This window comes from Colius striatus, chromosome 4, assembly GCF_028858725.1.
Source record: "Colius striatus isolate bColStr4 chromosome 4, bColStr4.1.hap1, whole genome shotgun sequence".
Taxonomy (NCBI): Eukaryota; Metazoa; Chordata; class Aves; order Coliiformes; family Coliidae; genus Colius; species Colius striatus.
The window spans coordinates 53,796,761-53,819,845 of NC_084762.1; the positions used below are offsets into that span (position 1 = coordinate 53,796,761).

Genomic DNA, 23,085 nt, shown 5'->3' on the forward strand with positions numbered 1-23,085 from the left:
AGGCCTAGGTCTTGTAAGGCAAGCTGGCATTACTATCTCTGCTTCTGTGTAAGGCTGTCACTGTATATTACTTTCTGTGTTTTGTCAGTGCAGCTGGTAAGATATATGTGAAAGTTAATGAGGGAATTGGATACCACCAAATGCATCTGAAGTGGGCTTAGCCTTGATTGTGGTAGCTCACAGGTGGTGGAATGTACTTGTCCTTCCAGCCTTTCCTTTCTGAGTTAGTTTGCTTGCCTCTAAATGTGCAAGTAAGTATAACGCAAGTTCTATTTTCCTTTGAAGACCTATTGTACTGTATTTGACAGCTGAACCCAAAGGATGAGATGGAGCAGCTTAAGTTACGTTAAATGCAAATTTTAACGCAGTGCATCTAGAACTACTACTGAAAAAACAGGCTAACATACATGTTTAGAATTTATTGTTTTCAGTTATTGTAGCTAGTAGATAACTGACAAGTGTCCTAATGTTATGAATGTGTGTAATGAAATTGAAAGTAAGGGGAAAAAAATCTGCTTACATGAATCTGTGTTTTCTCTTAAATAAAAGTACTGGTTTTTTAAACATCAGTGTTTGTGCCTTACCCAAAAGGCATAAATACTCCTACACCCCTCCAGACTTTTTTCCCTCAGCCAAAATGTACGTGTTGGGTTGCAATAAGTAGCTGAGGCTTCTGCTATATTAACATAGTTTATGACTGTGGCTAGACTCAAATACAGAGGAACTTCCCATGGAAGTTGTTTTCATGCAGCCTAACTTTAGGTTCTGAGCTGTGTCTGTTAAGATACCAACAAATGTAAGGTTTCATTTAGGTGAAATAAATATAAATTATTGGCGATGTGATTTTTGAAAAGGAATATTACTTTAGTTAGCTGTAACCAAAAGATAGCTTTTGAGATGGAGGTTTATAACTTTAACACTTTGCTTTTTTTTTGCTTCTGCTGGGAAATGTTCTTCTGAAATGATGTCTTCTAAGAAAAAAATCAAGACACAAAACCTGATGAAAGGCATACTTGAACTTCAGTATAGTTCCTAGAATTGCCAACATGTGTGCTTTCAATTAAAAAAAAAATAATATTGTAAAAGGCAGAAGTAGTTAACCAGTTACAGAGCTCCTATGTAGAGAAATACATCATGTTTGATAGAAATATTTATATATATACATATGTAAGAAAATGTTAGTACTTCAAAGAATTGAGTTCAGTTCTTAACAGCTCTATTGAGTGTAGGCAACTTCTTTAGTTCTTGTGAGACTGCAGTTTTCTATTGTTTAGAATTGTAGCAAAACTGGCACTAAATTACAATAATCATTGAACACATTGAATAAATGGCCATTTGCTTTATATATGTTCATTGATGTACGTCTGTTTACTTGAGATGTGAGAACTTAGCCTGCTACATATCTCCTTGTTATTAATTCCTAAAGATAGTCATATTTTGTTTGTTTCTTTTCAGATTTTAATTTTAAATAGAAATGGATTTTTACCTGATTATGTCAGACTTGTTTTTCTTCTTGAACTTTTATTCCTAGGTGTTTTTTCACAGGTAAGCTTAGTTAGGTTAGGCTAGGCTTCACAGGTCTGCACATCTAAACTGCTGTTTCTTACAGCTTTGCCAGTTGCTGACAGTAATGACAAGACACTTGTTGATCTGAAGGACAGAGTGCTCTGAGGTCTCTTTACCTTTGTCTTTTTCTGTCATCTGTCTTTACTGAGTGGCTTTAATAGTCCTTCTGTATTGTATTATTCATAGAAATGCATCTCTTTGTGAGACAAAATCAGTGATAACTGGAATATTCTTGTGGAACCATTATGTGGATGCTTCGTCTATACATGCTACAGTTGCTTAATACCTTATTTGCTACTCTGGTTGGTGTGTAGGGGCCACAGATTGCTGCTAAATACCTTCATTTCACCATGTAAGATAACCTAGTACTTTTCCATTTTCAACTTGAAACTGTTAAGGAAGAACATCCTATTGACCAAATTTCATTGCTTCAGGACATACTTGCTAAAGAAAAGCAGAGGAAAAGAATGTATAGTAAATGTAATTTTTGAATACTACTGATATACAGATTAGGAATTTGAATTTTACTGACGTATATCAAAACTTGCTTGAAAAGCAATTCAAAGTGTGATGTACCTGTAATTCTAAGAAAGGGGAAGCTTCAGTTAAGAAATACCAAGATGTATCAAACCCAGTTGATGAAAGTACAGTTTTCTCAGTGCAGGCCCACAGTCTGTTTGGTAGTGCATGGTTGGGTTGATTTACAGATTGAGTTCCACAGCAGCAGCTGGATGCTTTCGTAGTTACTGGAAAAAAAAAATGTGTTGCTTTTCACTGAAAATGTCAACTTGCCTTGAACAAGAATCATGTTGCTTTCTTGGTTATTTGAAACAGTGCTTTTATTACGTGTGTAGTAGTATTCTGGATTTAAAACAAAAAAAGTAATTTGCTATTGAATGGCTGCATTCCGCTCCTAACAGTAGCCATGGAGTTCTTTTGTAGACAACAGTCCGGTGTCCAATTTCTTTAATAGGCAAGTTACTAGAAATACTTTGTGGTTTTTGAAGCCAAGTTACTGTGATTAGCTTCAGATAATTACATTTTCATAACAGTAAACCTGGTAATACTTCTTGATAGTAGATTCTTGACAGAAAGTCAGTCATTTTTGTGTGTGAGTATTCAAAGAATATTTTACTAGGCAAAAGAGTATGTGATGTGAGCAGGATAACTGGAAAACAAAGATATAGATCATGGTTAAAAAAAAATGGTTTTTTTCAGAGAAGATCGTCTTCCAAAAATATACTTCCACAGGAATATTTATTGCAGCCTGAATAGAATATGTTAGCATGTCTCATGCCCTAGCCCTTTCTTCTCTGTTTGCGTGTATGTTTGTATTGCCCATGTCAGGGTTATTTAAGGCTTTGGTTGTTTTATGTTCTTTTTGTGAGTGTGTGCTCGATTGTTGTTAGTACAGTATTTCAATTTCTTACTTTATTTTGTTCAGAGCAAGATGACTTCTGTATTGTTCAGGCTGAAAGCAACCTGTTCTTTTCTATGTTTCTCATTGGAATTTTTTATTTCTCCCCCTCCCTGCCCCAGGAGAGCTTGTATTACGTCTTAGACTTTGCAAGGCTGACATCCCTACTTCTTTCCCTGTCGTTAAAAAGTACTTATTTTTCTGCCAGCCTGAAGCTATTAAATGGTCTTTGAGAGTTTTTGTTACCAATTTATACATACATATTTTTTTTCAGTTTCTGTTTTCTGGAAGTCAATGGGCAAAAGATTACTTACACAATCAAAATTGTTTATACTGCAGACTTTTCCTGCCATAGCTATTTCAATCAGGAGGAATAGCATCCCTGACAGTATCCTGTCTGTGTTTTTGTATAATTTACTGATAAAACTTCTTTCTCAGTCCATATTGAGACCTACACCTGTGTTGAGGAATATGCAGGCAGGCACTATGGAGTGTGCTGGAATAATTATGGTTAAAGGCTCCTGGTATGGATGTAACTTTCAGCAGTGACTGAAGGAAAGAATTAAGGGAAATTTTAAGAGAAACTGAATGTTGAGATGGATATTGTAATAGACAATAATTACTAAGAAATAGTTTTGGATAGAACAGAAAACCTCACACTTTAGGCTGTAGGCTAATCTATGAAAAATTAAGATAACAACTCCCTTTCATAGAATCATAGAATTGTTTTGGCTGGAAGACACCTTTAGGATCTTCAAGTCCAGCCTTTGTCCCAGCCCTATCAACCATGAGACCATTTCCCTAAGTACAACATCCAACCGGCTCTTAAACACCTCCAGGGACTGTGACTCCACCACTTCCCTGGGCAGCCCATTCCAATGCCTGACGACCCTTTCAGTAAAGAAATTCCTCCTAATATCCAGCCTAAACCTCCCCTGGCACAACTTGAGGCCATTTTCTCTTGTTCTATTGCTTGTTACTAGGGAAAACAGACCAACCTCCATCTTGCTACAACTTCCCTTCAGGTAGTTGTAAGGAGTGATGAGGTCTCCGCTGAGCCTTCTTTCTCTAGGCTAAACAGCCCCAGATCTCTCAGCCATTCCTCATGTGAGATATGCTCCAAATCCTTTACTAGCTTGGTAGCCTGCCTCTGGATCCTCTCCAGCACCTCAGTGTTCTTGTAGAGAGGGACCCTAAGTGGCAAGGAGAGGAGTACAATGTAGGTTGTCCTGCTCCTGCCTGTTAAATGGTAAAGCATCATTTAACTTGGAGGAAGCTCGGGCTTGCAACTGTTTGTGATGGAATGTGTTCATGTTGTTTAAAAATGTGATTTAGTGTAGCTAGTGTGCTGTTTCTGTAAGTGCAATTGTATAATCAGCATCAAGACAGAATAAATCTCTGTACTGGTGGGTGATCTGGCATTACCAGCTAGCAGTGGAACTGTGTCTTGACATACCTAGCAAGAGAAGGTCCATTCAGGCAGTTCCCCTTTGCTGCTCCAGTGAGAGTTGTTCTGCCTGCTAAAGGATACTGAAGAGTCCTTATTTTTTCCGTTGTTTGGTTTTTGGGGTTTGTTTTTTTGGATTTTTTTGTTGTTTTTTTTTCTCAGGTTGTGCAGATTCTGGATAAAAGCATAACTATAACTTCTAAGTTGTACTGTGGGATTGTTTACTTCTTGCTTCTATTTCATAGCTTACATGTGATATCTGAAGTAGCTCTATATGTATGAAAGTAGACCCTTAATTTACATATTTTTTAAACTGATTTTGGTTTTATTATTTTTCTTATTGTTCCAAGGTATTAAATTCACTGTTAATTTTGTGGAGTTCTGATAGACACCAATTTCTGTAGTCCATTTTCATGATTTAACTCCTAAATTTAAAACTATTGATATATGTGAGCATGAGTGGGTGTTGTTTGTTTTGTTTAAGCAAAATATGGTTCTGAAAACTTGGTAATGCTGTTTGGTAATTCCTGTGTTGGGGAGCGTGAGGTGTTTTCCATAAAATCCACGGGGAGGTAAGCTTTGCAAATAAACAAAAAAGAGGTTGGGAGGGAGGTTATTTTTGTTTTATTTTTTAATCTTGATGAACCCAGATATATTTTCACTTGGAAAGCCTTGGTCCATCATTGCAGATGTCTGTGTTGGATGCAGTGCTGTATCTAGCCGTTAATCACAGCTTACTGAGTAGAGTATACCACTCCTACAGCTCTGACGGTGGTAAAATTGCCTGACTGCCTTCACTTGAAAGTGAGAGCTTTTAACTGAAAGATGCCGGCTGCAGGAAGTAAAAAACCCAACTTGTCTGCACTTGTCTGAAGCCAGTTAGCGGTCCTATCAGCAGGTGGGATTGGGGAGAACAATGTCAGGCCCATGGTGGTGAGAGGCTTGTTCCATATACACCTTAAGACTGTCAGTAAGCTGAAGAATGGGGGTGGTCTCTGTAATCTTCTGTTGTTGATCAGCTGCAAACTTGAACAGAAGGATGTGATTTCGTTGTCCAAAGTCTGTAAATGAAATACTGATTCTTAATCATCTGGAGTACTGTGTCCAGTTCTGGGCTCCTCAGCTCAAGAGGGACAGGGAACTGCTGGAGAGAGTCCAGAGAGGGCCACCAAGATGATCAGGGGACTGAAACATCTTTCATACCAGGAAAGGCTGCAGGAACTGGGGCTGTTTAGTCCAGAAAAGAGGAGACTGAGGGGAGATCTTACTAACATTTATAAATATCTAAATGGTGAGTGTCAGGAGGTTGGGACATCCCTTTTTTCTATAGTAGCTAGCAACAGGACAAGGGGGAATGGGGTGGGATGAAGCTGGAACACAAAAAGTTCCACTTAAATATAATAAAAAACTATTTCCCTGTGAGGGCGATGGAGCCCTGGCACAGGCTGCTCAGAGGGGTTGTGGAATCTCTTTCCTTGGAGGTCTTCAAGACCCGCCTGGACATGTTCCTATGCAACCTGATCTAGGTTGACCTGCTTCTGGAGGGGAGTTGGACTAGATGATCTCTAAAGGTCCCTTCCAACCCCTACCATTCTATGATTCTATGATGAAAGAGTATTTCAGATTTTTTAGTGTCTGATGAGTTGTATTATCTGGATTAGAGACAAAACTGCAAGTTGTGTATGCGCCATTAATAGACAATTTAGATTGCTTCTCGTATAAAATAAAAAAAATAAATCTCACTATTTCATGGGTTCCAGACAGCACAAACTTAATTTCCAAAAGATTCAGACCATCAGCTGATCTAGACAGAAGTGCTTGCTGTTGTTATTTGGAAAGAAGGTGCAATCATGTACATGTAGTCTCTTCTTCAAGCTAGGTAGATTTGTGTTATATAAAGCATGACCAAAACAAACATATAGAGTGCAGTATGATGTGTGAGGGCATGAGTGGACACTCAGGACAACATTAGCATGTAATTCCAGTTCATTTTGCTGGTAGTTTTTAAGACTGTAATTATAAAGGTGTAAGGGTTGTTTTTTAAATGAAAAATGACCCTGTCATTTTTCAGAAGTATGCCAACAATGGCTTTCCAATAAAACATTCAGTAGTGATTTCAATTGAAGTTTGAAGTATTGAGAATAAAACATGAACCATATATGCCAGGGACATATAAGCAAAAAAACAGGATCTTTTTTGGTTTGTTGTGTGGTGGGTTTTTTTGGGGCTTTTTTTGGGTGTTTTTTTTTTTTTGCAGGCTGGGAAACAGTGTCCTGGTAATCCTTTGGTGCAAAAAGCTCTAGTATATGTTCATAATTAAGATATGCACAACTTGTTACTCTGCCCCGATGGTGCCAGTTGACAAATCAGGGTATCTCTTTGGAAATAGGATGGGAGAGGTGGTCCAAATTTTAAAGACAGAATTACATGAAAAGATCTTGTCCAGAAATAAAGGAACAGAATGTGTTTACAGAAGTGAACAAAGTAACACTAAGCAGTGTTTTGCTACCTAACTGTAGCACCAGTAGGAATGTTAGTGTGGAGAGCCTGGCTCTTGCTGTCAGATGTTTTAATCTCTTTTTCAGAGCAGATCTAAATCTTCTGGATATGTTCTGGAGGTTTCTGAAGTCCTTTGCTGCTCCCTTTGGGCACTTAAGTGAAGTAGTGAGCACAAACTAGTAGAAGCATAGTGGAAAAATATGACAAACACAGAAGAGCCCATCATAAGGCATTGTTGTTTTCTAGTAACTGTTATCTGCTATAGTTTTGGGTATTGAGTACAATTTTTGGTACAACTGAGCTAGTGCAATGGCATTTTACCACAAAAAGCTCCCTTTTCCCCACGTATGTGGTTTTGCAAAGGCACTGAAGACTCAGCAGTCAGCTTCTGGTGTTTGTTGGTCTTCCTGAGTTAATTCAGTTGATTAAGTGGTTGGATTTGATTTTTGCCTGAAGTGAAAACAGTTTTTTTAAGTGGTTATACCAGTTTGGCTAATACAGGATCCTGATTAGTGCAAGAGAAATAGTTTTGGGAGAAGGTATAGACTCTCTTCTGGCAATGAGCAGTTACATCATCTCAGCTGCACCGAAAGGTGATAGTAGGTCATCAGAAATAAACTTAAAGCCTGTTTGCTACTCTTTTATGTGTTTTTTAAGTAATAAACTGTAAATCAGAAGTCTTGGAGTCAGAGCAAGAATTCTGAGAAATAGAGAATTTAAGCCACTGGAGAAGTTTAACATGATTGGATGCTAAAGTACATAGATTTTGGGAGTGGAGGTTGTCTGTGTTTTTTTTTTTGTTGTTGTTGTTTGAGGCCCCATGTACTTCCAGTTAGAAACTATTCAGTCATGTGATGCAAAACAATATGTTTAGTAGTTTATCCTGATAAAATTGGTTTGTTTGGGTTTTTTTAAAGGTTAGCATTAGCCTTTTACTTGCAGACTCCATTCCAGAGTGTGTACGAATCTGGAGCATAAGTAAAAACCTTGTGCTCTAAATGTGATGGAAGCGTGGTTGTCAGTTTTCATCTCTAGACTGAATTAAATATGTAAATGTACAGATCTAATGCTGATAACAAGTCAGGATGTGACCAGAGGAAAGGGCAAGGGAGTCTCATCGAAACTTTTAAAAAGAGATTACTCAATACTGTGCTAGTATTAATTGAACTATGCTAGTATTTAGTACTGAGAAATGAACTGCTTATTGATATACTATGTTAGTACTTGTGGATAATCATATGTAGACTCTTATCTGTCAAAAGAAGCTTCCAGAGTAGTTATAAACTCCATTAAAACCATATATTTCCATTGAGATTATCTGAGTTTTTGCTGCAATGGCTGCACTTTCATGCTAGTACTTGTCAGATCTCTGTGAGCTGGGCTGGTTTGTTAAACTGTCAGGAGACTAACTCAAATGTATATTTTTCTGTTCAGTTAGCAAGTTGGAGTAGCTCGTTACGAGCTCAGATGAGTGACAACATCAAAGCAGGAAGGAAGGAGAAGGCCATACATAAATGATTTAATTTCCTTGCACTGGTACTGTACTGTTCATGCTTTTCTCTGGAAATGTAAAGAACTTGGAGACAATAGTTTATGCAATTTTTAGGAGCCTCTCCCTGGTCTGTGTTTATTTAAAAAAAGATAATTGTTTTAAACACAGTTTGAGATAAACCCTAATTAGCTAAGTAAGATAAGCTATTGTAGTAGTTGCTGAAGGGTATACTTACCTATACCAATTCATAAGCATACGCATTGACTAAATCATCAAATGCTTTAGTTTTGGTCTTAGTTTTTCATATAAACACTCCTTGGACTACAAACTAGGGTAATGTTAAACCTGAAATCCTGGTGACTAATACGAAAAACCATTTTCTTTGACCAGCGTCTTTCTCAGTCTTATTAATTTTTATTTGTCATTAACAACTTTATATATACCAAATCTTAGAGCTTTAGTTTTATAGAGTACCTGGATCCTTTCAGTACAAGGATCTCTAGTAAAAATCACAGAAAACACTGTGGCTGTAAGTATCTATAAAAAGAAATAGATAGCTATAAACAGCTATAAGAATATTGAAGTCTTATTGTATTGTAATATTGCTACTACATCATTGTGCATGTTTTATTTGAAAATAAAAGCATACCTTGATTGCACGCACAAGTGTTAATTAACTTTGTTTCCTACATCAGTGCTGAGACACGATTTTAGCTTTTGTGATGTAAAGCAATTAAGCATCCCCTTGTTTAATACCTATCAGTAGCTGCCTGATTTAATGCATAATAATAAAATCAAATAATTATAGATCAGTAAGTCAGTATTACTTGGTTCTCTTTAGAGGCCATACATCTTTATATTCTGTCACAGAATGGTAGGATTTGGAAGAGACATCTAAAGATCATCCAGTCTCACTCTTCTGCTAAAGCATGTCCACTTAGATCAAGTCACACAGGAACGCATCCAAGCGGGTTTTGAAAACCTTCAGAGAAGACTTCACACCCTCCCTGGGCAGCCTATGCCAGGGCCCTATCACTCTTGCAGTGAAGTAGTTTTTTTCTTAAGTTTAAGTGGAACTTTTTGTATTCCAGCATATGTCCATTACCCCTTGTCCTATCACTGGACACTACAGAAAAAAAGTACCGCCCCATCCTCCTGATATACACCTTTGAAATACTTGTAAGTATTAATGAGGTCACCCCTTAGTCTCCTCCAGGCTGAACAGTCATAGATCCCACACACATCCTTTCCTCATTGGAAAGATACTCCAGTCCCCTGATCATCTTAGTGGCCCTGCACTGGACAGCCCAGAACTGGACACAGTACTCCAGATGAGGCCTCACCAGGGCAGAGTGGAGGGGGAGGAGAACCTCCCTTCCTGCTGGACACACATATGGTGAATATGGTATTATCTCTAGGAACTTAACCAATGTTTCTGTGCTTTTTATTTCCCTTTAAGTGTGAATAATAACCACTAGATTAAAAAAGACTTGATTTTCAATTTGTTTTCAGATAGTAAAGTGTTCTTTTTTAAAAAAGAAAAAATAAATGAAAATATTTCAATCTTTCTCATACAGTTTATACTTATTAATATAATTTGTGTTAAATGTTGCATTCTTGATTTTTTTTTTGAGGGGAATTTGCTATTTCAATTTTCTGTGGGTTCTAGTTAAGTAGAACTTGAAAGACAATTGATTTTGAAATACACTGTCTCAGAACAGCACTGTGCTTGAGGAAGAGAATCTGAATTAAGTAATCTCAAATTTAAAAAGTACTGTCTTATTTTCTCTTTTATAGTTTGTATGGCTATCACTTGGTAGTAACTAGCTTCCAATGAATGGTTAGTTGCCTCAGAACAATTTGAGTGCTAAATAAATTAGTGCAGGAAATATTTGTTGGTCTTTGAAAGTATCTACAGCAGTTGCTAGCCCATAACATATAAAGGCATGGACATTGTTTACATTTTCTGTAGTGTGAGCAGTATTAATTACATTCTTCTCTTTTCTCTAGTTAAAGTACCTCGTAATTTTCGCTTGTTGGAAGAACTTGAAGAGGGACAGAAAGGAGTAGGTGACGGTACAGTAAGCTGGGGCCTTGAAGATGATGAAGATATGACACTCACCAGGTGGACAGGAATGATTATTGGGCCACCAAGAGTAAGTGTGATGAATTAAGACTTCTTTTTTCTGAAGTTTGTAGGCAATACAAAACGGAGAAAAGAAAAAGTTAATTTGCTACAATGTAAAGAAGTGAGTTAAAATTTAATATATGAAGTTGTAGAAGCACTGTTTATTCATGTGAGAATTCATCACTTCCTGGTGTGTTAGTGTTTTCAGTCTAGCCTCCCCTAGTATGTGTTTTTGCAGCTATTTGTATAAGCCAGTTATGATTGAGGACTTAGTGTGAAGTTAGGAATATATTCAGTCTGTATTCCTACCACTACTACACATAAGTGTACAGTGATAGTACAGTAAACAGGGTAACTGTCTTTCCAACGCTGATCATATGTGCCTAGTAATTTAAATTCTGTAGTAACTGGCAATATATTTTCATCTTTCATGGGTTGTATCCAATAGTCTTTCAATGTAGCAGTTTATGTATTTTGATTGCATCATACCTAAAGACCAAGTGGTTTTTAATTGCCTCTAATAAGGTGAAAGAGTTAAAATCCTTCTGCCCTTTTAAGTTCTGTCGAATGTAATCTAGAGTGCAAGAGAAGTAATCATCTCTTGTGTCTTCAGAGACACATCAACATGCGCTTACTATCTTGTGTGTCCTTTGGTGCTGCAGGGCTTATTGTAAGAACTATGCAAGACAAGAACTGAGGTGAGAACTTGGTCTCAGTGAAAAGTATGTCTCTCAGAGTATCAGAGTTCCAGAGTAATTCAATGTCATTTAAGCTCCTTTGTGAAGCCAAAGTTAGTTGCAACTTGCAACAGACTCTTTTAAACGTCTGTGCTGGCTCCCAGGATTTAGGTGCATTTGAGAGAGAAGCAATTTAAAACATAAGCGTAATGACAATATGCTTTGGATAGTACTTCTGTGGAATCACAGGATTGGAATACATTTTGAATAAAGTTTGTCACCTTACGGGTTTTGAAAAGAACTTGCAAATTTGAGCTAATGACAGTAGAGTCTCTCTGACTCCAAGCAGCCTCCAGAACTGCCTGTGACTGGTTTCTGGTTCAACCTAAGATAGACTCCTAACACATCTTTGAAAGGAGTCATTGTTGTGTAAGAGCCCATTTAAAAAATGCAGCAACCAACCAAACAAAACCAACAAACCAGAAAACCAACCAGGGATATGCTTTAAATTCTGATCAATTTATATTGCTGTAATTTTATTTTCTTTACAAAAGAGTTCATGCAAGTAATATCTTGGACTATTTCAGGGACGCGCAGTCTTGCCGATAGAATGACTTGCAGTATGTTGTGATTATAGAAAGTGAAAGCCACTACTTCTTGAGCCAGTGGTGGTACCTTGAGAAGAATTGTGTATCCAGTTTCAGGATTTGTAGAAGATGAGTGTTTTTGGAATTGACTGATTTACATAGTGTGCAGTTAAGTAGAAAACTGCTAATACTGTCTGCAGCATGAAGTTCTTTACATATTTGGCTTCCCTAGATCTGTACAAAATTTGCTTCTCAATTGTTTTTTTTTTCCTTCCTTGTTTTACATGAAAAGTGAAGCAACATAGAGAGAGGAGAATAAGATTTATTTTGTCTTAAAGGAAACATTTTTCTGACCCCCAAAAATGGGATTTTAGACTTTTTGGGGAGCTGGCCAGGGGTGCTTGGCTTGCAGTAAAACAGTGACTTGAAAAACTTGAACAAAATTCAGAAGCCAGCTGGATAGGAAAGTGGTAATTTTCCTAAAGATTATTGATTTTTCTCTCTGCTCTTTACTGGGCCAAAGTTGTTGTAGGAGTGCAAGAGGGTAGGAAAGATAAGGTAGATGTGAATTAGAACAAGTTTTTTATTCTGTTAAAACTTCTGTATGGTATACTCAATAAGTAATGTAATTTATATGTATTAATCAAGATAATCAAACCAGTGGATTATTAGTCAGTAATCCAAGGCTGTCAATTGTCATCTAATATGAATAAGTTTATAACTGTTTATTATTTCTTAACCTTTATTCCTTTTGCCTTTACTTTTAAAATTTATTAATATTCAGCTTTCAGTAAGATGCATTAGTCTGTCTTTTTGCTTTCTAGACAAACTATGAAAACAGAATATACAGTCTGAAAGTAGAATGTGGACCTAAATATCCAGAAGCACCTCCTACAGTTAGATTTGTAACTAAAATTAATATGAATGGAATAAATAATTCCAATGGAATGGTAAGTTGAAATGGTAAGATGAACCATGTTGTTAATCTGTACTGTAAGTTATTTCTGTGAAAAACCCAGGTGAAGAATGTGCATGTTGGACAGAGCTTTGATATTTAATTTTTATATAATAAGTACTTGATTTAAATCACATTTTGGTTGCTTACTACTACAAATCTTAGGTTTTTACAGTGTGTTAGTGGTTCATAGTAGATTATCAATGAGACAAGTGTTATTTATTATATTGAAACAATTGTTTCTTTTAAATGAAGCTGACATTCAATGAAGCTGACATTCATAGTTTTCAACAGGAAAAAAAGTGTTTTAACTGTCTGTAGATATTTCCCTTGTAATACTCTTATAAAAGGGAATTAGATTCACACTGTAACAAGAGTATTACAAACTTTGTCTGATGTTTCCGTAAATTAAAAATGTAGGTTCTTCTTTATGAATTTCACTCTGGATGTAGTAACTCAACTGTAATGAATTAGTGTATTTAATCTCTATTTTCTTTATACTGAGTTTATTCAAGTACGAGGTTATTCTAAGTACTGAGCCTTATTCTTAAGATCTTTTGATACAGGTGGTAATCACTTTCATTTTGAAGGTGAATTTTCAGTAAGTTACTTTCATTGATCCTGCAGTTAGAGTGGGAGCAGCTTGAGCTGCCCAGCTGGAGCTTGACAGCAGCTCGAGCAATTTTGTTACTCCGTTGTTCACCAGGTACTTTAGGTCTGAGGTACCCCATTGCCAGTGAAAGCAGGTGTGAGCTGCCTTGCATTTACAGTGGTATATGCATGTATCAGCAGGATATGCACGGAGACAAGGATGATGTTACTGTATGCTTGTCTTTAGTGAAAACCAAGTAATACTTAAATGAGTTAAGGTAATACTTAAAGATGGGTCAGAGAGCATTAGATTTTAGATAATTTGCATGATTTAAAAGAAAGATGGACTTGTATTTGTATACTAACTGGGTTGAAATGTGTCGCAATGAGTGTAGCGGAGGGAGAGGTTCTCAGAGGTTCATTCGAGCTGTTGTAGGTGGTAGGGTAGTGCACTGGTTGATCTTTAGAAATTATATTTGTGTAGCCAATGATTATACTCTTCGTGAAGATTTTATTAAAATATGCTATCAACAAACTAATTGTTGCCTTTTATCAAGACTATGGCTTTTTGCCTAAGGATATATGCGTATTAAAATGGTTGTGACTAGCAAAGGCTGTCAATCTGGAATACAGCAGAGATTTTGGTATGTTTACAATACTATTTTCATACCCTAGTAACATATATTATTCTGAATCAATAAAGAAGTATGGTCTCATTGCTTCATCTGTGCATGCCTGAGAGTATAGGTGTTGGTTTCGGAATCACAGAATCTCAGACCTGCAGGGCTTGAAAGCTCATGTTTACCCAGACAGTCAACTTGAGCTTTTGTTTGTAGAAGTCTACACTCCCTCAGCTTGCTGAGGAACAGAGTGAATACTGTGACAGGAGATCTGCCTATTTGTTTTAAAACTGTTAAAATCCACCCATTGCTACAGAAAAGCTCGATTTTAATAAGTTTATAAGCTTATACAAAACGTTCAGTTTTTCACCAACTGATCTTAAGAAAGATAACCTATTTTTAAAATTGATTTAAGTAATAGTAGATAGCATTTTTAATGGAAGCAGTTTTCACAAGTAATGAATTTCAAACACATTTATTGTGTAATTTCTATGTAAAGTGCCTGTTGTCCTGGTGTTTTGCATTTTAGCTTATTTTGCCATTGTGGTCACTGGAGTTGTGCTTTAGAACCTGCCAGATAAACTGGGGGCACGTTTGGCATTCTGGAACAGTTAGCATTGCAGCTTCCAGTTTTAGTTGCTTCTTGTTTCTTTCAAATTGCTCTCCCACTTTCTGATCATCTTTCATTTAGGAGATCATAAGTGATTTGCTGCATTCTTTTAATGAATGACAGGGTTTCATCTTAGGCTAGCTCTACTATCTATGCCTCTGCAGGCACCATGGGTTTTTGATGTGTGGCCAACTTGGGGTCACATTGCTTATAGATGTCCTGAAAAAGTTGAGGACTTGCAGAAGAGAGCTGAAATTGTACCTCATAGCAGTGTTGAGTATCATGTTATTCAAAACATTTGTAACTTTGTTAATGTACACTTTATAGGAGAAGTATGCCAGTTAACACTTGAGGAAAAGCAAGGCCCTCAGCATGAATTTAGAGGGTGGTAATTTCTGTTGAGTTGGAGTAGGAATGGTGGAGCAGGGAGATAGACATGTGTTAGAGTTCACTGGCGCCTAAGGAAACTAGTCTTATACTGCCATGTTGGCAGTGGTTCTGAACCTTCTTGAATTGTAAGTAATTTTAAGCTTTGAGTGAAAAATGCATGTGTGTAATTAGTATATTGATACTCTCAAATTTATTGACAAAAGGTCAGTTTGATTGTTCTGAGAGGAGTTTTGCTTTTAAGTAACTTTTCCATCAGTAGCATTTCTTTAGGCATCCCAGAGATTGCTGTTTTAGTGCAGGACAGGAGAGGGCTACTTTAGGAATATTGTATCTCCAAGACTAAACTCAGGTGCTCTGACTCACCCTGTTAAATTACCTTTCTTATTTGCAAGTTAGTTTTTTGTGGTTTTTTGCTTTTAAATTTGCCTATGAAGCTGCCGTGTCTGTTCACAGAATTAGGATACTAAGTTTGGAAAAGCTAGTCCAAGAACTTATGTAGGGATGGACAAAGTGCCTTTTGTGTTAATGCCATCGCTGTTGTAAAACTATGTTTAAATAATCATTTTTAATGCTGTGGAGTCTTTTCTCTTGGAGATGTGTACCATGTGTTGAAAAAACACAGATTCTGATGTGCTGTTTATTTCCCCATGGTATTTTGAGTATGTCTGATTTTTGCATCTGTGGGAGTGTTCTTCAGCAGTCTTTCTTGTAGGATTTGCAGTCACTTCTGTGGTGGATGTATTTGTTTCTTTTAAGCTCACTTGGGACTCTGCATATATAAACCTGTAAAGTATTGTGCAATTATTGCTTTGAGTATGTATATTGTAGACTGTCCTGGTTTCAGCAGGGACAGAGTTAATTTTCTTCTTAGTAGCTGGTACAGTGCTGTGTTTTGAATTTAGTGTGAGAATAATGTTGATAACATGCTGATTTTAGTTGTTGCTAGGTAGAACTTACCCTAAGGCAAGGATTTTTCCAGTTTCATATGCTCTGCCAGCAAGGAGGTGCACAAGAATCTGAGAGGGAGAATGTCCAGGAGAGCTGACCTGAACCAGACAAAAGGCTATTCCATACCATGGTACATCATGCCTGGAGTATAAACTAGGGAAACTTAGTGGGGAGAGGCAGTTTCTTCTCAGGCTTCGGTTAACAGGTGTCATTGTACATCACTTGTCTTTTCTTGGGTTTTATTTCTCTCTTGTATTATCTTCATTATTGTTATTATTATATTTATTTCAATTATTAAACCATTCTTAGGAGTTTTACTACTTTGGTGGGGCAGGGGAAGGACTGAGCGCCTGCGTGATGTTTAGTTGCCACTTGGGATTCAGCTAGGACAACTAAGCAGTTAGCTGTTTTTTACAGTTAAGATATTGGCAATGTTACAAAAACGGAATACTTTGCACCATTGTGTGAAATTGCTTTCATTTCAATAGTTTGGAAAAAAACATGTGTTATACATATTGCTTCTCTTGCTGTTGTTTAAGGATTTACAGTGGTATACCCCTAGAATAAAATAGTATTCAGATTGATGTTTTCAACTTTAGTAACTTTGATGTGACCTTAAACTTTCTCTCTGTGTCCCAGGGTGTGTACTTGAGTATTACCTAATGCTTTTGTGTGATTTGAGAATTTTGTTGTTTTTCTAAGTGTCTTGTTGCTCTTCATAAAGTGAATTTCTTGTGCTCTGACTTGGAAATAAATTCTGCAATGCATAAAACAATCTGAGCCAAAGTCTTTACTGCTGCAAGATGTCATGAAACAAGTTGGTGACTTGCAGAAAAGACATTAAATAGCCATGAAAATGTCATGTTGCAGCAGTCTTTACTCAGAAGACATTCTTAACATTGTTGAAATGGAGTTTGTAGTGTGTGAGTTTGTCAGCAAAGATTCTCAGCCAAGAAGGAAAGCTGGAGTAGCTTACTTTTAAGTGATTGGGTCTCGTATTCCAGTACAGCCAGTGTGAGTAGAATTGCATTGTTTTAACAACACTGGTGACTGACTGTTATGTGCTATAATTGAGGCAGATCTGCAGACTTGAGAGAGCCTAAAATGGCAAAGTTGAGTAGGAGCAAGGAGAAAGAAGATGATATAAAAGCAGAATTGCCAGGTTGAAGAGAAACATTAATTTGAGTAGTCAGGGAGTCTTAGAGCAGCTGCGTTTCCAGCCGTTTTTTACTAACCCAGTCTTTGTCTGGACAGATAATTATAATAATTTACTTTCCCAAACCTACCAAAATCTAAACCTGCCTTTTTCTTCTTATCCATGTTGACTTACCAGTGATCTTCTAAAATTACTTATGATCGTAGTGATCATATGGGCTTCCACCTCCAAGTGCAAATCTGGTTGGGAATCTTCTGTTGCAACCATTACTTGGTCCCTGATAGTTGTTTACCGTGACTTCTTTCCCCATCTCTCATTTTCCTCATGGAGATTATTGGGTTGTGTTTGGTTTTTTTTGTAGGTCAGTGACATGTAATGTGATCTCTTCTCAGTTATGTCAGTAGAAAGTACTGTGATTCAGGAAGTTTTTTAAACTGCTGATCTGCCAAAAGACTTATACCAAAGCATTCAGGGAGTATTCTCATATTTTGTTCTGTTTTGCTAGATTGAAGAGGATGTCAGGTTAACTGCAGAAAGGTATTAACAAATGTAAATAATTGTGTCTGTGTGTGAGAGAGGGAAAATAAGCTCTTAAACATCTGCAGCTATATGCTAAGTGAACATGGGATTTGATCCCTTTTTTCTTCTGTTACCATGATACCTAACCACCATAAAGTTTTCCTTATTTCTGTAGGACCCCATGAGGAAATATGGTGGTCCCATGCATTTTTCATGTCACTTTCTATACAGAGAACAATTTTGAGTAGTGTGATACTATGCTAAATTTTAAAATTATTTCAAGCTGTTCCTAGTTTGCTTGATCTAGCTCATTGGATAGAAATTCTTGAAGTGTCCTTCTTTAATCTTAACTAGAAGGACTGGAGAGGAAGAGCCCTGCAAGAGCTTGGTACCTCCTAACAAAGATTCAGGGTAAATGATGCCTTACTTAAACTTCCACTTGGTAACACAAGTGATCCAGAATTTCCCTTTCACTCACATGTGGCTTTATCTAATAGTATCCTTCTTAAGAAAAGAGAAGCAGTTTTCCAATTGCAAAAAATATTCTGCTCTAATATTGCCTCTTATCTACCACGTTAAACCAAATACCTCTTTAAAAAAGAAGTTGTAGTAGTCTAAGGATTACAGTGATGGTCTGACCAGTGTTACTTTCAAAACCTTTCTGCATTGGCTTATATACTTATGTATTTTAAACTGTTATGATGTTGCTGCATAATGGAACTTATCTGTGCTGCAGAATGGAGCCCTTAAAGCTCTTTTTCTTCCTATTTCATTACTGTTTGCAATAATTATTAAGTAATCTGACTGCCTTTTATTCTGTGGTTTGATGTGGTTTGGCAGTTTTGCTGACTTCTAAGGGGTTCCCAGTTGAGCAGAATGTTATTTGTGTGAAGAGAAATGCTTGGAGTGTTGAGTTATGAATTGGATCAAGGGTCCTGCTTAAGGACTTATTTCCAAGGTGTTTTTTTAAACTATGGGGTTCTATCAGTTCAGGACAGAAGGTAGCTCCACATCCATGTCATAGTTCACCTGAGCTGTTAGGCAATAGCATTGTTAAGGGAACAAGTGTTTAGTGAGACAAAGCAGAAGTTTCTTGGGTTAGTATTGCCGTGCAAGGCAGCATATTGTTAGAGCTTGGCTTCAGTTTCCTCCTGCAAAAAGACTTCGTCTGATCTGATGTTCTGAACAATTTAGAAATAAAATGTCTATGTTAACATTCTTATTTCTGATTCCAGTGTTGTTTTCTCTTTCAGTTTGTCCTAATTAAGATAAGAAACTTCTTGATGTTTTATGCTGCCTTAATCATAGAGCAGTGGTTTCCAGCACTTTTATAGCCATGTGGGTTGCCTGTGCTGCTCTGCCAAATGCACTTCAGTAGCATGCAATAGTCCTACTCCTGCCTAAGGGCCTGCTTTGCAGTTGCACAGGTGTAGGTCCCTCTGTCATCTTAAATTCCTTATTGCAGGGGCTGGGTGGCCAAGACTTAACCGGCTGCCAAAACAATTCCCAAGCTGACTTTCAATTGCTGACTTTCCTATGGAAACCTCCCTGTTATAATATAATTGTGTAAATTGTCCCACAGGTTTTATAAACGCATAGGAGAAGTCCCATGTCCTTTCCTTTCAGTTCATATTCAAATTGGTAAGTGATGTACAGTAATCTTCATGGCTCCATAAGATGACTTACTGTAAGAAGGATACAAAGAACTAAGAAATGTCCAAACCGATTATAAATTGGTTATTTCAAGCCATTTCTTAGTATACATAGTGACTCTTGATGTGCAAGAGGTGTCATGTAGTGTCAATGTGAAATAAATCATCAATGATACTTGTAGCAAGGGAAAGACAAGGGAAACTTTCCTTTAGGAAGGTATTCTATGGACTCCTGTGTTGCAGGTTCTTTTAAAGAACTGAGGAAAACCCAAGTGTATATGTTGGCGTGAGAAAATTGATTACATTTTCTTTTTGGGGGTAATTTGAAACAATTTTACAAAATACAGCTCCAGTTTTGCAGTGAATGGTTTGTCGATCTTCTCCTCCCCCCTTTCCCTCCCCTTTCCTTATTACTAGTATTAGTCTCAGCACAAATGGAACGGTCAACCTGCATGGATTTCATTGCAGAATCTGTATCTGTGTGTAAGTATATGATTAAAACATTTCATGAACATGGGGACTTTATGCCACAGAGAAAGTGTCAGGGAATGCTCAGACCATTTCTTAGAACAGTTAGGTCAATGGTAGTTATTTATGTAGTGATTCTGTATTTTGTCGTAACTTACAACTCTCTCTTCTTTTTCCAGGTGGATGCACGGAGCATACCAGTGTTAGCAAAATGGCAAAATTCTTATAGCATTAAAGTTGTACTTCAAGAGCTAAGACGTCTAATGATGTCCAAAGAAAATATGAAGCTTCCACAACCTCCAGAGGGACAAACTTACAACAATTAATTTTAGCTGATTCTCAAACTTCTGTCTTAAAACAACAACCTTCTACTCATGTTAATGTCTTGATTAAATCTCACAATGCAAACACCCACACATTAAAAGAATTTCAGCTGGTATACATGACCTGGACATTTGTAAGAATATATATAATATATGTATGCCCAATATGTTTTCAGGCACTATGGGAGAAAAAGGCAGCACAATTTTATTTTTTTTTTCTCTTACCAAGGCACTGTCATTTAAGCATAAGCCTGAAGTAGCCTAAAATTGGAATTCAGGTTTTACAAGATGAAAGCATGACAGGAAGTGTCAGATTGCTGTGGAATAATATATGTTTCTGAAAATAATCTCTTGAGAAGGCAAAATATAAATGGCATGCTTTATCCATCTTGCTTAGTAAAAGAGCTGCAGTTAAAATTTGTTTTCAAGTAGCAGGTACAGTGAATACCGTTGCTCATCTTGTTTAATTTTGCAAGGGTGTGGGTGCCGACTACTAGTAGTGTCACAAAGTATGTTCAGGATTGTTTTGATACCTGTATTTATAAAATGGGGGAACTGATTTCTGTTAAGCAGCTCCTGTGTGTTACATGTATCGGACATGGCAAATATTTGTTTACAGTCTTTGTTCTAATAAACCATGCATTTAAGTTTTAGTGAAACAAAAGGAAATGTATGGATATGTGATTGAGATTAAAGTTAGTCTTAAAATGTAAATAAAATGTGGAAAGTGTCTGAGGCTGTGCCATTTCTATAATAGTAATATATGTACAGAAACTTGCAGAAGTAGTGGAAAGCCAAACATAATGTTGCTGTTGGTTTTTACATGCACCTTTTATTCTTGCCACTTTTGTATGCTTGGTTTACTTGAGAGGTCAAGGTATTCCGTTTGTTGCAGAGGAGTAAGTTCTGTCGTCTGTACCACTTTTTTAGACAGGCTTGCACTGTGTGTATATGTTTAAAAAAAACCCAAACCAATTGCAAAATAAAAACAGAAAACTTGCCTCCCCATCTCCCCTTCACTTGCCTTCCATATTCTTCTGAGAAATGAGCATAACTTTTACTTTGCTTACGTGACCTTTAAGCAGTTTTCAGACCACATTGCTGAAGTCTATCCTACTTCTCCATCCTTTGTCTTGCTTCTGCAGTTACTGCCTTGACTCTTCCTTTCTTGCATCTTTTTTTACTGTTTCTTGCCTTTTTTTTTCTTGTCTGTTCCACTTTTGCCTTTTCTGAAACACACAAAAAAGACATTTCAGGAACCTTTAATAAAAATTACACCTGTGGCACGAATTGGCTATATTTCCATCTACATTCCATGTATCATATGCCATGACACCACTGTCTTCATAGCTAGGATGCTTTCTGCCTCTCCTGCAATTGCAGGTCTGTTTTTTTCAATGTATTCTGTCTGGTGGGATCACTGGTTTTAGTTCTAACTGGTTTCTCTTAGGAAAGTAGTTAATGCTATCCTTTTGGAGATTATACCTTCTTTCCCTGACCCCCTGCCTCTTGGAAAATGCAAGCCTTGGCTTGTTTTGGTGAGAACATGTAACACTGGGAGCCAGTCAGCTATTTGCATTTAAAATTTCATTTAGTGGCTCTTTTGAAAAAGTGAATATAATCAAAAGCCATCAACAGCCAGGTAACTCTCTTTGATATGACTTTGCCTATTTCTGGTGTAAAGAATGAACCTTTAAAAGCAATAAACTCGGCGGGGTTTTTTTAATGGAAGGGTTTAATCAGTATTTGTCAGTGTATGCTTTTTAGACAAATTGGACACTTCCAGAATTGGTGGATTTGTAGCTGCCAGCTACCTCCTGTCTGTATTTATATAATATATCATTTGTGACTGTTTGGCTGAAGTGCATTTCAACATTTTCTTATTTGATTTAGTTTGAATGATTTTGATGCCATTAAATCTTTTTTTCCTACAGTAACAGTGCTAATATATATTTAATCAATTAAAGTAATGGAACAATGCGGTTCTGAGATGTGAATTTGTGGGAAGATTTCGGCATAAACTTTTGAGAGAATGAAAATATGATTGGTAACATAATTTAGGAGACTGACTACAGAGCATGAAAAAGGGCTGGTTATTCACTTGTTTATATGGGGTTCAAATAGATCCTGTAACAGTTGTTTCTTCTTCCCTACGCTCTAACCATTGTATCTGTGAAAATCTGCAGATCCAGCTGTACACAGATACGTTCTGCAGAATTATAAAAAGAAGTGTTGAAGGGAGTTGACCTGATCTCTGTCACCAGGGTATGTGGCGTGATGGATGACTGTAAAAATGTTCCTGCAGTGATTTGAAATGTGTTGGTTTTCCATTTTACTCACACTGGAACAAGTGTACATGTAATTAATTGTGAAATTTTAAAGTGTCTTTGACTACTGCATCAAGTCAGGAGCCTCCTTGGAACATTATTACCTGAAGAAGATTTTGAAGTACTTCTGCTTACTCTCCTCCAGAAATGTTACACTTGTTTTACGGTGTCCATGACAGATCAGTGTTTACTTAGTAATGTGTTCTCTCATGTTCTTGTGGTTTCTCTTTAGTAACCTACTTAGATGCTAGAATTTTAATTCTCCTCTTGTGTTTAATTTGTGCTACATTCTTTTGGCAACATTTTTTTTCCTCAAAACTGTAATTTTTACGTGTTGCAAAGTAGAGCACCATTTAAAGCCAGTTGTGTGAGAGGCAAAGTGCAACAATTTAAAATGTAACATTTTTTCAAATTCCATTTGAAAATACGTATCACACTGGTCGTCATCAACTGGGATTTAAACTAGCTTTGTGCTCTGAAACATTGCCAAAGTTCCTGTCTTTTGGTTGTGTGAGGGAGGGATACATTTGCTATAAAGCCAAGAAAACCCCCTGAAAATGGTATGATTTGTACTTCTGAAACATAAAGATACAATGAGCAAGCCTATGGAAATAGCTGTGTCACAAATAATGTGCCTTAGTCATTGGTAATAAAGTACATAAAACATTGCAAGATGTGCACCTGCCAACTGCCTTGATTGTGCTCATCCTCCT

At 36.9% G+C, this 23,085-nt stretch overlaps 1 protein-coding gene across 1 annotated transcript in view; it reads left to right on the forward strand.

The window, feature by feature from the left end:
• Positions 1-22,025, forward strand: part of UBE2V2 (ubiquitin conjugating enzyme E2 V2) — a 31,209-nt gene extending 9,184 nt beyond the window's left edge. Inside the window, exons 2-4 of the mRNA XM_061995642.1 lie at positions 10,432-10,577; positions 12,638-12,763; positions 19,902-22,025. Of these exons, the coding sequence (XP_061851626.1) occupies positions 10,432-10,577; positions 12,638-12,763; positions 19,902-20,048 (419 nt within the window). The 3' untranslated portion in view covers positions 20,049-22,025. The remainder of the gene's footprint in view (positions 1-10,431; positions 10,578-12,637; positions 12,764-19,901) is intronic.
• The last annotated feature ends 1,060 nt before the right edge of the window (positions 22,026-23,085 follow it).